Here is a 16,338-nt window from a genome sequence, read left to right as displayed (position 1 = left end):
AAAGTTAAAAAAAAAATATTACCCCAGAACGCCACTTCTTCTGGGACTTGGGGTGAATCCCGAAGGAAGTGGCTTTCTGTGTCATTTATGGAAATTTTTGAATGCCTGTGTAAAAAAAAATCTCCATTCAAATATGTTAAAAGTCCGGAGCCCTGGGTCACTGGTGGTGTGTTCGCGGACACGTAGGACTTCATGATTTAGCTTACATAATTAAAACCGTGGATTATAATTACAGTTGTAGTTTAATCTTGGCAGCTGAGAGCCGGAGACTAGTATATGGAGATGTTTTGAACTTCATTAAGCGGTTAGAGAGTCGTCTGTCACTTATTTTTTATTAGGTGCATTTAGAGCAACATTTAACAGTCCCAAGTGGCCTAAACACGTGAATTAGCTAACGATTTTGTAAATCTTATAAGAGTACATAACATGATTTAATGTTAATTGGATAAGTATTTGTCAAGCATGCAAGTTTGGAATCGAGTTTGGATAAGGGACTATTGTAGCATACCATATCCGAGTTTTAGGTAAGAATTACTATTTGCATCCATGTATTGTACATTTTTTGGTTTTGTTATATAGTAAATTCATCATTTTACATATTATAAAATAATATCCGGTATAATATGCCGTTAATTATTATTTTCCGATCATCTCCCTACAAATATAAAATGTACAGAAAGTTTTAACCCTGAAATCTTTTTTTGAAACGGAATTAAATTTGTAGGGTATTGAATTCTAGCTACTTAGAATTCGGATTCTGCAACTATATATGATTATTTAAAAGAATAATCATATATAAAAAGACGACAACTATCTAAAAAAAAGTGATTTGCTTCGCAGTTATAGGATCCTAAAATAAGTTTTTCAATGAATTCAAGTAATAATTCAGGTAAACACAGCAATAGTATATATAGCTCCCCCTTTTGTTAGTAATTCAATTGAAATAATTAGCACAGAAAGTAATGGCATCTATCCTGTTGAAAAAATCCTTATAACCTTGTCATAAAAATGGCATTTTTTTTCTTTTGCCAACGAACACTTGTAAAACACCATCAGATCCCCCAGCAACTAGTGTACATTCGTCTTCCCCCACTTGCCTCCAGCCCACGCTACTAACGAACCCATCGGTCCCACCTTCACAATTCACAGACTCCAGCTCATGCACCCATATGGGCTCCCCCCACCGTCTATCATAAACAAACACTTGATTATTCTCTGAACCACAACATATTAGTCCACCGCTTCTCCACACTGATAATCCGATAAATCTCCGACAATTAACGTGGCCTTTGTAGGTACGGACGAGTCGTGAAGGCTCGTCCGTGTCCCACATTTTAAGGCATCCGTCGGTGCCGGATGTTACAACTGTGTGATTATCCATGAAACGCGCATATGTCACGGTTTTATCATGTCCCTGTAAAATCATTACAGGGTGAGACATCATTCGAATATCGTAGCCGTAGATCATATGGTCAGCACATCCGACAACTATGGTTGATCCACCGAAGGGATTGAACTCGACACAACATACAGGACTTCGTGTTATGCTAGGATGAACCTTAGCCACACAATTCCCTCCTTCGCATCGCGGGTCCCACACTTGCATGGAACCATCATCTGACCCGGACGCTCCGATAATCGGATTCCAATGCGAATAATCCATGCTCCATACCCGCCTCCCATCATGCTCGTCACGTTCAAATACCGGTATTTTTCTTTCGAGATCATACTCCATGACAACTCCGTCGTAGTCTCCCGATCCGAGAACCCGACCACCCGACCCTGGTTTCCATCTTAAGCTACTAAGTTTAGCTGGAGTGCATATGTAATAGTCACATGCACTAGCATGGTCAAGAAATGTGACACCATGGTCACCGCTTTCGGTACTTAATAAAGATTTCAAATTATAAATACGAATTTTCCTCGCGATCCCTCCAGTAGCCAGAAAGGTACCGGAGGGATCGAATTCTGTTACGCCGAGGGCGTCAGAGACCGGTCCGCTGCGTGAGCTCGAATTAGAAACAACAGTGGAGAGAGCAAAATCCCAATCGCACCTTGCTTGCTCTGGATTATCTTGTAATAGAACTTCTTGGCTTTGGACTTGCCTAATTGTTGAAGATGTTGTTAATAAAGAATGGTGTTGTGAAGTAGATAAGTTTTTCATATGACAGGAGAGGTTGATTGGTATATTTGGGTGCTAGCGGTGAACAAACTTGCTGTTCTTTCTTTCGACCAATGAAATGTAATCTAAGGAGACCTAATTTATGGATAAAATTTAATCCTTTTATATACTGTTATTCGTTCCTCTTGCCACTAGCTAGGGTTTTGTTTGTTTCTGCTCTTTTCTTTTCGATGTTACTAAAATTATGAACTACAGTTTTGAGGTGAAACTCTTCTGGTTCTTATTAAATAGGTATGCCGAACAAGGAACTAAGTGGGAACATAACATGTATGTTTACGTGTGATGGTAGAAAAGCCAAATATTCTGTTTGAGTTTGGTTTTTTTTTTTATTAATCTGCAGGTCAGAGTTTGTACATGGATGCTACAACATGCAGTCAAGTTCGGTTTTGACAGATTTAAAATCGGAATTAAAAGTGCTATTTAATTAGGTGGGCTTCCTTAATTATCAACAATATAAAATTAAGTGGGTATAAATGGAAAAACTATGACAAATTAATGTTTTCTTCCCTTAAAAAAATAATGTTTTCTTAATACGCTTAATTTTTAAAAAGACTTATATTATGAGATAAAAAGGGTATTTTTGTTTATCAATATCGGTGTTGATGCAAGTGATATGACACGTGTTATGTAGGCCCGTCTCAACTTTTTCGGAGACTCTTAGCGATTTAAAAATTTAGGGATCCCGTAAAAGTAAAATAACACATATGTGTAAAGCATTTTATATATAACAAAGATTATTAAAAATGAATCACTAAACAACTCCATCACAAGTTAAATATCTTATTGAGAATTTATGACCAAGTATATTAAAATTGCGTGAAATTCTAACATACTAACAACATCTACAAGTATAAGATAATTTTGGGACCCTTATAACCGTGTGTGGTATGACTCCCTACACACCCTAATTTAGGTCTATAAATGAGCCGATATACGCTCACAAATAGTTTGGTGTTCGGTTCGGAAAAAGTTCGGTTTAAGATTGATTCGATTTATAAACGAGTCGAATATGAACACAATTTTAAAATTCGATTTGTAAATGAGCTGAAATTGAGCAGAATATAGTTCGGCTCGAAAGTTCGCGAACAAGTTCGATTACAATGTTCGTTCGATTATAATGTTCGTGAATAGTTTTGGGAGTAATGTTTGTAAACATATTCATTGAAATAACTTGTGAATAAGTATATAAATTATATTTTATATATGCTCGTAAATGACACATGCTAATAACATAATATTTAGTATATAAATGTGTATACATAAATCTACAAAACATTTACCAATTTCTTTAATCCATTTATAAATTTTTATTAAATTTATTAAAAAAAATATTTATAAGATTTAAATTATAATACATCCTAGATGATAAATATATAACTAATTTATCTAAATCTTGTTCATGCATTTAATTAGTGTCTACATCATTATTATATAATTTAATCAAAATCATGCTAAACACTCAAATTTATTTATTGAATTTTTAAGGTATGTTATATGTTTATTTGATATTTTTTAATTTTATTTATTTAGAAAAGAAAAAGAAATAAGGAAAACTCATGCAATAATTTAGGAAACGTGAGATCGAGTTTGTAAATTAAATTGTTTGCGATCAATAGTTTGTGAAGTGTTTGTTGAATTATAGTTTGTGAACTGTTTGTAAACATATTCGCGAATAATCTTTTACTTAACGAATTGATATAAAGAAAAAATGCTCAAGCTCGAGTTCAATATATTTTTAACAAGTGGGTACATGAATATTTAAGGATTCGGTTCAGTTTGATTTATTTACGGCCCTAACCTAATTGATGATTTTTCTGTTATTTTATATCCAAATTAAAATTCTGAAAATGAGGGGAGTAGGAGGAGATTGGCACAAAGAAAAAGGGTAGTTGGATAAGAAAGCCAACTTCAAGAAGGATTGGATACTGTGGATACAGAGTGTCGTCCAAAACAAATTCAGATACTACGTGGTTAAAACAAGGCCTTTTGTCTCCTTGGCCGTTGTTCTTTTACTCATTAATACCGACATTTCCTACTTCCTATCAGATTCTGCTCAAGTTTCCATATCTAGTCACGTCGTACCTCCCCAATCTTCTTTTCTTTTTGAAAAGGTCTGATCGTATTATTCATTTTTACGGTTTCACCAACAGTCAAAATTAAAAAGAAAAAGAAGTCGATCGTTGTATTAGATCCATCGCGGTACGAGGTTTATGTCCAGTTTAGTGTTGCCATTGCTGTCTGTAGTAGAGTGTAGATAACAACTTTTAGGGTAAAATTTGTTTAATAGTAACAAACTGAAACAACCTTTTAAAAAGGTTTTTAGTTTAAAGAGAAGAAAATTGTTTTAAAATTAAAGTACAATCTAGAAGTTATAAATTACAGGTTATAAAATATACATTGTACGTTTATAAATTGTCTAGAAAATAGTATTTTTTAGAAATATTCAAATAAATTTTTATATAAATCACGAAATGGTCCCAATCTTTTGGCTAATTTTGCTTGCCTTGAAAACTATTCTGATTTGTAAATTATAAGATTCTAAACCTAATCTTGATTATTACACCTAATAATCTTGATTATTACATGGAGATGAAGAAACGAATCACTTATTTATTTATTTTTATTTTTTTTGACGAAACGGACTTATTGTACTTGAAGGCTGGTGCTCATGTAAGAACTTGTGAAGTCAAAAGAAAAGAAGGTAATTCAATAATAATTAACATACTAAACTAAAATTTTATATTATTTCGTGGCTAATGAGTTTATAGTAAACCACAATTTGATACAGGATACAATACGAAGTGCGCCACACAGAATTTCAACATAGAGCCATCTACCGTCTTGTCTTATGACATGCTTTGTTTCTATGAGATGAAAATCTCTTCGTTTGTTTAAAGATTACAGTCATTTGTTCTGGTTATTAGAGTCAAAGCCAACTTTTACATCAAGATGAGCAGACAACAAACACACATACAGGAGATGGAAGAAGCTTTTGCATATTTTCAGATTGAAGATGAGGAACAAGGAGGAATTAGCTATGAAGATACAACGGAGGATCTGGGGGAAATTGACACTAGGTGGTGTTTAGTAGGACGTTTTCTGACAGAATTCTCGATCGATTTCCAAGTCATGCAACACAAAATGGCGTCTCTATGGAGGCTGGGGAGAGGTTTGTACGTAAAGCAATTGGAGAATAATAAATTCTTATTTCAATTCTACCATGAAATTGATATCAAGAGGGTTATTGACGGAAGCCCATGGACGTTTGGACGATTCCATTTGGTGATGGAGAGACTAAGAGATGGAGATAACCCCAGGACTCTGGAAATTAAGAGCATTGATCTTTGGGTTCAATTGCATGGTATGAGCTCAGGTTTCATGTCACAACGTGTGGCCACAGATGTTGGTAACTATGTAGGAAGATACATCGATGGAGATCCAAACAACTTTATAGGAGTTTAGAGGGAATACCTACGTATCCGTGTATCTCTACCTCTGGATAAGCCAATCAAACGAAGAATGAAATTAAGAAAATCAGAAAAAGTTTGGTGCTGGGTGACGTTCAAATACGAGTCCATACCTACATTCTGTTTTATCTGCGGAATGATAGGTCATGGGGAAAGGTTTTGTGAAAGAATTTTTGAAGGGCCAATGGAGAGTATCGAAAAATCGTATGGTGTGTGGCTTCGTGCGGAACCTCAAAGAAAAACGCACAAAATGGGCGCAAAATGGCTCAGAAGTGGAGGAAATTTTCAGGCGAAGAATTCCGGTGGAAATGGTGAGGGTAGTACGGATAAGGAAAGTCCCGTGATTAATGCACAAGTTGATCAAGATACCACCAATGTAGGGATTGAGTCAATGGCTAAAAAAATCAAAGGAAGTCGTTAGTCATAACTGAAACAAATTTGTTGAAGAATATCCAGCCTATTATTACGTCCAACAAACAATCAAATACTGATTTGGAGGAAGAAAATAATGATCAAATTAATTCTGTCTTAAATCTTGTGGACCCCAAGCGTCGAAGAATAGAACAGGATTATAATGTATCCATTGTCTCAGCACAACAACTGGATATAGAAATGGAGCCATAGGAGGAAGATTCAAACAGCTCAAAAAATGGCTTATTGGCGGGTACTGCAATGCAGGCCCGCCTCTCATTATGAATGCGCTAGCTTGGAACTGCCAGGGTCTGGGTTCCCCCGGAAAAATTCAGTTCCTCCAAAACGTAACCCATAGTGAGAAGCCTGATTTTGTTTTTCTGTGCGAAACGATAAGCAACTATGAGAATATGGAGAAGCATTGTCATAAGCTGGGGTATGAAGGTTTAATAGCAGTGGAGCCACAAGGAAGAAGTGGGGGCATCACCATGTTTTGGAAAAATGCAGAAATTGTAAACCTTCTAAGCATGTCTCGATCACATATCGATGTGACTATTGAAAAATCGAACTTGATCAGCTGGAGGTTGACGGGGATATATGGAGAGCCTGAGAGATCTCAAAGACACAAAACTTGGGAGTTGTTAAGGAACCTATCAAGGGATGCGAATTCACAATGGTGTCTTCTTGGCGATTTCAACAATGTTAAGTCTCAGGCTGATAAGAAAGGTGGTCATCCGTACCCTAATCACTTAGTTGAGGGTTTTAATGCATGTTTGCAGGATACGGAACTGCAGGATCTCGATATAATCGGGCATCAATACACCTGGGAAAGAGGCAGAAATACAGATCACTGGATAGAAATAAGGTTAGGCAGAGTTCTAACTAATTCTCAGTGGCTAAGAGCGTTTGAGATGACTAAAGTATATAACCTAGAGGGGTCACCATCCGATCACAGCCCGTTACTGCTAATACTAAAAGAACAAGTCAAGGGCAACAAGAGACGTCAGTTTCGGTTCGAGAATGCATGGTTAACTGAGCCGGTATGCTTTCAGATTATTAAAGATAGATGGGAAGGTGAGGAAGATAGCAATGTGATGAGAAGAGTGAAGAGCTGTGCAGAAGGGTTAGAGGTATGGGGAAAAGAAATCACAAGCTGCTTCAGCAAACGCATAAGGGACTGTAAACGCATTCTGAAGTCCTTACGAGGTATGCGAGATCTTAACTCTGTGACTGAATATGACAAGGTAAAGCAGCAGTTATTTTTAATACTAGACCAAAAAGAGATATTTTGGCGACAGAGGTCCAAGCAGCTCTGGCTTCAAACGGGTGAGAAAAATACTAAATTTTTCCATTCATCCTGCAATAAAAGGAAACGTAATAATTATATTCAGAGACTGTGTAATGAAGATGGGCAATGGGTATTAAAGAATACTTTCAAAAGCTGTTTACGGAGGAATATTCAAATGTGGAGGAAATCTTGAGTTGCATCCCAGAATCTATTTCTGATCAGCAGAATAGTATGCTTCTAGAGAGAGTAACTAAAGAGGAAGTCAAGGTGACAATCTTTAACATGTATCCAGATAAAGCACTGGGACCAGATGGCATGACCCCTGCTTTTTTTCAGAAGAATTGGAGTGTGGTTGGCAGTGAAGTGGTTGAAATGGTGAGACAGTTTTTTGAAACAGGAAACCTCATTGAAGGTATTAACATGACCAACATTGTCCTTATCCCTAAGAAAAAGAACCCATCAACGTTGACAGAGCTGAGACTCATTGCTCTTAGCAATGTAGTGATGAAAATAATAACAAAAGTGATTGCAAATCGGCTAAAGAAAGTGCTGGATTCGGTAATTTCGGAGTCGCAAAGTGCATTCTTACTGGGCAGGTTAATTTCGGACAATGTGATGATATCCTTTGAGGTTATGCACTATTTAAAGAGAAAGAAATTCGGAAAAGAGGGTTATATGGCCTTAAAGTTAGATATGTCCAAAGCCTACGACCGGATAGAGTGGAAATTCCTAAAGGAAGTATTGCTAAGAATGGGTTTTAATGTTTGGTGGACGCATTTGGTTTTAAGCTGTGTGTCGACAGTGGAGTATAATATAGTTCACGGGGAGTTTGAAATTGGACCCATTTGTCCGAGCAGAGGCCTGAGACAGAGAGATCCCCTGTCTCCCTATCTCTTTATTATATGTGTTGAAGGACTATCATCCCTTATCAAACACTGCGAAACTCAAGGTTGGTTACATGGTATGAAGATTTGTAGAAGAGCCCCTCGAATCAGCCACATTCGGTTTGCTGATGACAGCTACATGTTCTGTAAGGCTGATACAGGAGACACAAGGAAGGTCTTAGAGATGTTAAATGTGTATGAGAAAGCATCAGGGCAACGTGTCAATAGAGAGAAGTCTACAATATTTTTCAGTGCGAATGTGATACAGTACAATAAGAATACAATTTGCCAAGAGATGCAAATTAAAGAAGCAAATGACAGCTCTAAATACCTGGGATTACCAAATATTTTAGGTCATAATAAATCAGTGGTTTTTGGGTACTTAAGAGACAAGGTGAAAACTAGTATCCAAGGGTGGATGGAGAAGAATGTGTCGCGATCAACCAAGGAGTTACTAATCAAGACAGTCGCTCAGACACTGCCTTCATACGCTATGAGCGTATTTCTCCTCCCGTTAGAGCTCACTCGAGATATGGAGAAAGCAATGGCTCAGTTTTTCTGGAAGTCAAATCAGAAAAACAATTCTACAATAACCTGGATGGCGTGGGAACGGATGTCTAAACATAAACATGCTGGTGGTTTGGGATTTAAATGTTTGAGGGATGTTAATTTTGCTATGTTGGGGAAACAGAGTTGGCGTCTCATTACTAATCCTGATAGCTTGGTGGCTCGACTGTACAAGGCAAAGTACTATGCGAACTCAGATTTTATGACAGCATCGATAGGAAGTAGCCCAAGCTTTATTTGGCGCAGTGTTCTGGAGGCAAGGAAATTTATTTCGGCAGGCTCATGTTGGAGAATTGGAACGGGTACTAAAATAAAAATTATGGATCAACCATGACTAAATGACAGAGACAATCCTTACATCTCAACTACATCGAACTCAATTGTGGAGCAAGACGTTGCTTCATTTCTTCAAACAGGTACTAAAGAGTGGGATATGGACATTATCAGGGATATTTTTAATACTCGAGACCAACAATGCATTGAGAACACAAGGGTGGAACCAGAGTTAAACACGGATATCTTATGCTGGAAGCTGGAGAACTCAGGTATATACACAGTTAAATCTGCATACAAACTTATCCAATCAAAACAAGAGACTGTATCTTGCAAGAAAGTTTGGAGTAATATGAATTCGCATTTTGTCAAAAAAAAAAAAAAAGTGCGCCACACAGAAATGAGTGTCTCTGTTTGCTTTTGTAAATACAACACACGAAAATATACAAATATGAAAATACATAACTGAGTTATAAATGTCGGTTTTGTTTTTATTTTTCGAGTAGACGGCTCGATAGTAAATATGCAACCTAAATAAAGTTATAATAAAATATTAATATTTAAAATGAATAAATTAATATTTAATTTTCAAATAATACACGTTAATAAAATATTATATGCAACTCGGTTTTTTTAAACCATATGCAACTATGTTCTATTATATGATTTAAGTTCTACGAAGACACCCTTTTATAAAAATACTTAAGTAAAAGTTTTATATTTTTGTTTATTAAGATTTTTCTTTATATTCAATTCCAAAATGGATCGGTTTTGGCACTTTTAGAGTTTTTGGGAAGATCAGCAATCTATACTCTTTATTAATAAATAAAATTATGTATAATTTGGTATGTATAATTTGGTGTTAAAAGTATCAAAGTATCAAATTTTGGTACTTACCTGACATAAGTCGATTTCTATTTTCAATAAACTTTGTTTTTAACGTAAGTCGACTTCTATTCTTTGTCAATTTTTTTTTTGTTAGTATTCATCCAATCGTCTATTTATTTTATAGAATAAAAATATTTTTTTAATAATTTGTAAATTATATTAAAAATTTATTAAGTTACGTTAAATTAAGTAAAATAACTTATATTTATTTTCAATTTTAGAAAAATTGCAAACTACTAAGTAAACTACTGACAAGAATTGACTTATATTATCTGTAAACTTTATTTATTTATAAATTATATTAAAAATTTAAGTTACGTTAAATTAAGTAAAATAACACATATTTACTTTTATTTTGAAAAACTACTAACTACAAAGTAAACTATTAACACGAATTGACTTCTATTCTATGTAAACTTTATTTTTTATATTATTATTTTAAAAATAATTAAGTAATAGCAAATTACTTTAGCAACATTTATTAACTTTTAAACTGAAAATTATTGATTTAACGATTGTATTTGTTACTATCCATCACAACTTTTATTTACTTTAAATTGAAAAACATATTTTAACAGTAAAAAATTTATGGGTTGTATTTAGATTATATTAAATAATATTAAATTAAGTTTAATAACATCTATTTACTTTTAATTTATAAATTAATTTTTATCGATAATTAAGTAATATTAAATAAACTATATTGAAAAGTCTAATTATAATATAATTATCAAATTATATTAATTAATATTAAATTATCTAAAGAACAGATATTTGGTTCATAAGATAGAGATACAATTCATTTCACAAAAATAAAACTAATATGTTAGATTTTTATATCAAGTAAAATAATGCAAAACTAGAATTATAGTGGAAAATTTTATAACTGGTTCGATCTTTTTTAACCACATAACTATTTCTTTCAAGTACCAATTAATACTGATATTAATATATTAATTTTAATTCGTGTTTCATACGGATTATGAATAATTTTCTACAAATATTAATTCGATATTTTTAACCCCGGGCCCGTGTTTCGCATGGGTTATCAACTATCTATACTAATAAGAAAACCATGTTTAGGTCCTAAATCTCGATACTCACTAGAAAATTATACAACTATTTTTAAAATTTTATGTAATAAAATCTCAACCGACAAAAATTAACTTTTACTCTCTTTAAATTTTATTTCCCTTCAATTTTTATTTGTTGCTCAACATCCAAGCACCGATTTACTTTAAAATAATTGTATTAGTAAGTTAACATGTCAGATTTATATAAGTAAATAATTAGGTGCATACATAACTACAACTATACGGTGAAATTTTAGAGTTACACTTAATTTCGATTTTTTTAACTACATATTTTAACAGCATTTTATATATTATATTTAGATCTGTATTTTACACGGATTATGAGTTTCAATTTTATGCAAATAATAATGTGATACTATTATTTTTAATTTGGGACCCGTACGGAAAGTTTCAATTTTATACAAATAATAATGTGATACTATTATTTTCAATTTCAGACCCGTGCTTCGCACGGTTACCGACTAGTTAATTTAAAAAACATAAGAACTATAAAAACACAAAACTCACCGTTTGCCTCCAAGCTACTTATAAATCAGAAATAAATATAATTTTCGCATATAAATTACTTAGAGATCATTTATAAGATCGCAAAGAGCTTGTTTCATTATCAGTTTTGGTTTTTAATTATAAAATTTATAATTGCAGAAAATAAATTAGAATGCCTTTTTCAGGAATGTTGCTTTTGCAGAATGGGAACCCCAAAAACTACCAACACAAACCACATCTGACGCGGTAGCAGGTCCAAATACATACACGTATGTAACATACACAAGTGGATATTTGTGCTCCAACGCCACTTAATTTTTAGCCTCCTGTTCCTTCCATACATTGGGGTGTTCTTATACTTTTCCGCTCATTTATTTTTTATTTTTTTTGGGTTTAAGATGATGCATTGACAGAGGATTCCAGATGCACCCACCTCAATAAACAGCTCTCCCCTCCCTTGTTGCAAGCCAAATATACAGACTATATTCAGCTTCATATACAATTCATCATATTACCTCGTTTATAAAGTTAACAACAAACAATTGTTTGAATTATATCTACATAAACATCATTGATAAATTATAATAAACATGAAACTTGGGGGTTTGAAAGAGACAAATTGCGGATTATTTTCCCGTCCATACACCTTTGACTACATAAAATGATTCATAAATAATAATTAACTTGAATTCAAAGAAAAAGAATTAAAGAATAACGTTGAAATTTAGACTTGTTAGGAAAAATTAGATTCTAGCGGTACTGCAAAAATCTAGTACTAAAGTTGCATTTGGATTTAGACTATAAAGTTGCATTCAGAGACTGGCAGATTATATACCTACCCAAATGAATATATCAGCAACAATAGTTACAACTTCTAGGATATACAACATATTGGAGCTTTCAAAAGGACCACAAGAACTGCTACTTAACGTTAAGACAGTTATTGCAAATCATTTCATTTCTTTCCCTTCTCTTCTTGGACTTGACTTGTCTACAGAGTACAGAGGTAGCTAAACATTCACCTCATTGCACAAGGACTATAAACTTAACCAACAACAATTCGCTACCCGGACCAGGACCACACATGTTTACAACCCAACTGTGTATTATTCCCATCTAAACTGGCGACGTATACCATTATTGTTTAAAGCAACCACTCACAGAAACTCAAGAAATGAAGAAAAGAAAGGAAACCGAAATGCATCATACACTTAGGGGTCCCTAACCTGGCCAGAAAAAGCTAAATGTCATTTACAATCCCCCAGCTCCGACATAATTGCACACAAAACTGGACCATTTGATAACTTTGTAAGACCTGACACCACCTAACACATTACAACCTGGACTACCTTTTCATTTTTGGAAACAGAGGTTGACAAGATTTGGAATAAGCACATATTTATATAACTGTTATTTTGAGTGCACAAACAATGCTTAAGAGCAATAGCAATTAATACACTGTTTGCTAATAGCTATACAGGTTATTTAAATATCGCTAATTTACAGTCTTAAAAGGTAGGATCTGAGGTAAACATGTAGGATCTGCGTTGCTCATATCAATTCAGTTGCTCAGATGTATACAGTAGTAAACAAATTAAAAGTAACGATTAGTACTTTTATAGACTATATCCAATTCTTTGAAAATTTCAATGTAGATTTTCAACATTGAACTTTCAGTGCCTGAAGATTGAGACTTTATCGGAGCACTGTTTTTACACTACTTACTATGAAAAGGTAACATTGACTTAAGATTGTCAAAGTGTTCGGAAATATCGACAAAAGAAAACATCAAAATTTATCATAATCCTACGTTTTAGTCTTCCTTTATCAAAGTATAAAAAAATTCACGTATTTAGCATGCCTTTGTCCCCTAATTAAATGTGCCCTTAATTAATAATTGCTTTGGAACCTGGAAAGTGTTTAATATTCCTACACGATTTTTCTTTTATTACAAAACAAACCATGATCAGCTGCAATCACCTAGAGTGACTATGCATTTGATTTAGGTATAATTTTCATGAACAGTTTATAAATATAATATAACAGGACAAACGGAAAGTCATCTTATTTAACAAGATACAGTGCTAAATATTCGTTACTGAAGAAAACAAATCAGCAGCAGCAGAGCACATCACTCAAATACATAAATTTTCATAAAGTTTCTTCCAGCAGACAACTTATGTAATGTTATACCCGCAAAATAACACACCTCAGTATTCCTTTTTCCCAAAGTTCTTGCACCAGAGTTGCGAAGGAATTGGACGAACAGGAAGATGTGGGCGTTCCTGTCAGAAAACAATTGTTGGTGATACAACCTTTTTCTGAGCAATCAAATTTACACAAGACCCACGCACGTTATTATTTGAAATTTTGAGGAGAAACTTCGAAAGGACTACAAGTACAACTCTTAGCAGTTAATTTGTCCAGCCTAAACTAAAAGTTTTCGCATCTTTTATTAGTTTCTAACATCCCGAAAGTTTAATAACTAATATTGAAAATATTAATATGTTAATTCTAAGGAAGGCCAGTTTTGTAACTTCAATTCACCAGAGATCTACCGATTTAGCAGTGGAGTAGCAAGAAGCAATAGCATAAGGGTGATATATTACTTGGAAGTGCTGTGCAGAATACAAGGATTAAAAAAAAGGAAAATAATAAACAAATAACAGCATAGTTGGTAACATCTGAAATGGTGCTGCCTGACTTTATAGCAATATAGAGTAACATTCCGTTGTTTGGTCGAAATGAATGAAATAAAATAAATACTACTTAGCAGGTAAATTTTTTAATAATTTTTATTTCTCCATCCCTTCCATTCATACAAAATATAAAAACTACAGCTCAACCTCACTTCAGATTATTGCCTCATTTCTTCTCCTGCTCATTATTTTTACAATATAAAGAAATCGAAATCTCTCACCCCACAAGTCTCATTAAATTGTTAACCAGAAGTATCTCGACCCTTAACTACTGGAGCGTTATATATATTGGGCATCTTTCCTGGTGAAAAAGCTACATCTAATACCGGACCAATGATTTGGGTTTGCCGATGTTTTTTTTCAAGTATTGAAGCCCCCTAACTAGAAGTAGTATGATTTATTCTCAAAATAATACTAAAGTCAAATAGGTTGCAAAAATGATCGAATTCAAAAATAATAGTCCAATAGCAAGTTGATTGGTTAATTCATAATTCAAAAGGAAATGGGAGTTAGGAAGCGATTTCTTTCGTACCCTCTAACCAAATCCAATTCAATTGTTTACTTGTTCAATGAGTGCATTTTCAAGCTCAACCAGCACCGTCTTCAAAATATCAAGTATAAGAATCTTGTTTTTTTAGTTATTCATGTGCTTTAGCGTTTGGTTTTGAAATTCAGTAATTTAAAAAGGGAACCTCATTCCTGTTCAGCAGGAAATTTATACCTCACTTAACCTTACGGAGTTCCAAGGGGATATTTCAATTGTCAGTGGAAATGGGAATGGGAATAGTCCCGAATTCCCAACCTTAGAAAATGATTTATCCATATAATGGAAATGAGGTTCCAATTCCAGTTAATTAAATTTCTCATTTAAACTAACCCGGTTCGATTACCATTCTCATTTCCACATACCGAAACCCGCTTAATTTTCTCTACCAAACTAATAAGCAACTTATTACACAACTGAAAAATTAGGGGTATAAATGTGATACAGATCCCCAACATCTAACCAATTCCGCAAAGTCGCATAAACATATACACAAAACAAAACGGAAATTAATTTATATTATACATATATTAGTACGGGGATAGAGAAAAAGGACCTCGAGTTTGACGGAAATCATGGCGATGGGAATGCAAGTGAGAATGATACCGACCATAGCAATAGCAGTGTTGCGTTTCCAATGAACAGGCCTACAATTGGGCCCACCAGGCATGCTCCATACTTTTGTTCTGAAATCACCTGTTGCATCACCACCCATCCTTCCTGGATCAGTTTAAGTGTCGATGTTGTTGATGAAGATTGATGAAGAAGAAGAGTTGTTAATTTTGGGGGACTGGACTTTACTGCCCTAATTGAATTTTATAAGGTCGGGTTTTGTTGCGGGGCGAAGACAGCGTCAAGGACAAATTAGTCTGTTTTTATATAAAATTAATAAAAATGAACTGATTTTTAAAAAATTGGTCAACTTTAATTAGTTGGATATTCAATTATTAGTACAGTATTATTTTATATAAGATACCCAACTTTCAGTAAAGTATCCATATATAAAATACCTAATTATCGTGAATTATCTTATATATATTGGGATACTCAACTGAGGAGTATTCTATCAACTAGAATTGACCACTTTTTTCAGAATAGCTATTTTTGTTAATTTTTTAAAAAAACCGGCTATTTTTATCATTTTTTTCGCTAATATACACACAACGTCGTTTCGATTAAAATAATTACCAATATTTCGAATAAATAGCAAGTTATACAAGTAGATTATGTTAAATATTTTCAAAAAATATGGTCAAATATGCATTTTTTTTACGTTTTCTGAAAAATAATTAAAAAAATCGGTTGATTTCGAGTTAAGTTTTGGTCTCGAACTTTTGGTTGCATTCGAATTTGTTTTTAGCTGTATCGAGTTGCAAAATCATGTTATTGCAAAAAAAAATTGAAAAATTATATTATTATAAATTAAAAATTTTGTAAAATGTATTTTTGCAAAAATAATTGAAAGATTCATATTTTTGGAAAGACATCTGCATTTTTATATAAATTTATTTGGACATGTGTAAAAGTATTGATTACCCCTTTTGGCAGTAAACAA

General features: G+C 33.6%; 2 protein-coding genes across 2 annotated transcripts; both read right to left on the bottom strand.

Annotated features, from left to right (window-relative positions):
• Positions 1–833: 833 nt before the first annotated feature.
• On the bottom strand, positions 834–2,364 carry LOC141708192 (WD repeat-containing protein RUP2). Its single transcript, XM_074511694.1, has one exon. The coding sequence runs from the start codon at positions 2,162–2,164 to the stop codon at positions 1,001–1,003; it is 1,164 nt and encodes a 387-aa protein (XP_074367795.1). The 5' UTR covers positions 2,165–2,364; the 3' UTR covers positions 834–1,000.
• Positions 2,365–13,580: 11,216 nt separating this feature from the next.
• Positions 13,581–15,586, bottom strand: LOC141708191 (uncharacterized). The gene is made up of 2 exons (XM_074511693.1): positions 15,340–15,586; positions 13,581–13,825 (listed from the first exon to the last, which is right to left on the bottom strand). The coding sequence occupies exons 1-2, from the start codon at positions 15,496–15,498 to the stop codon at positions 13,751–13,753; spliced, it is 234 nt and encodes a 77-aa protein (XP_074367794.1). The 5' UTR covers positions 15,499–15,586; the 3' UTR covers positions 13,581–13,750.
• Between the last annotated feature and the right edge of the window lie 752 nt (positions 15,587–16,338).

The sequence above is a fragment of the Apium graveolens genome, chromosome 2 (genome assembly GCF_009905375.1).
Source record: "Apium graveolens cultivar Ventura chromosome 2, ASM990537v1, whole genome shotgun sequence".
Lineage (NCBI taxonomy): Eukaryota > Viridiplantae > Streptophyta > Magnoliopsida > Apiales > Apiaceae > Apium > Apium graveolens.
This window is presented reverse-complemented; position numbering and strand designations above follow the sequence as displayed.

What these genes read in the sequence shown, in the direction of transcription:
- LOC141708192 (XM_074511694.1), bottom strand. Translation starts at nt 2,164, where the DNA reads ATGAAAAACTTATCTACTTCACAACACCATTCTTTATTAACAACATCT.
- LOC141708191 (XM_074511693.1), bottom strand. Translation starts at nt 15,498, where the DNA reads ATGGGTGGTGATGCAACAGGTGATTTCAGAACAAAAGTATGGAGCATG. An exon ending in TGATTTCCGTCAAACTCGAG is followed by an intron (nt 13,826 to 15,339) that starts GTCCTTTTTCTC and finishes GTTTTCTGACAG; the next exon opens with GAACGCCCACATCTTCCTGT.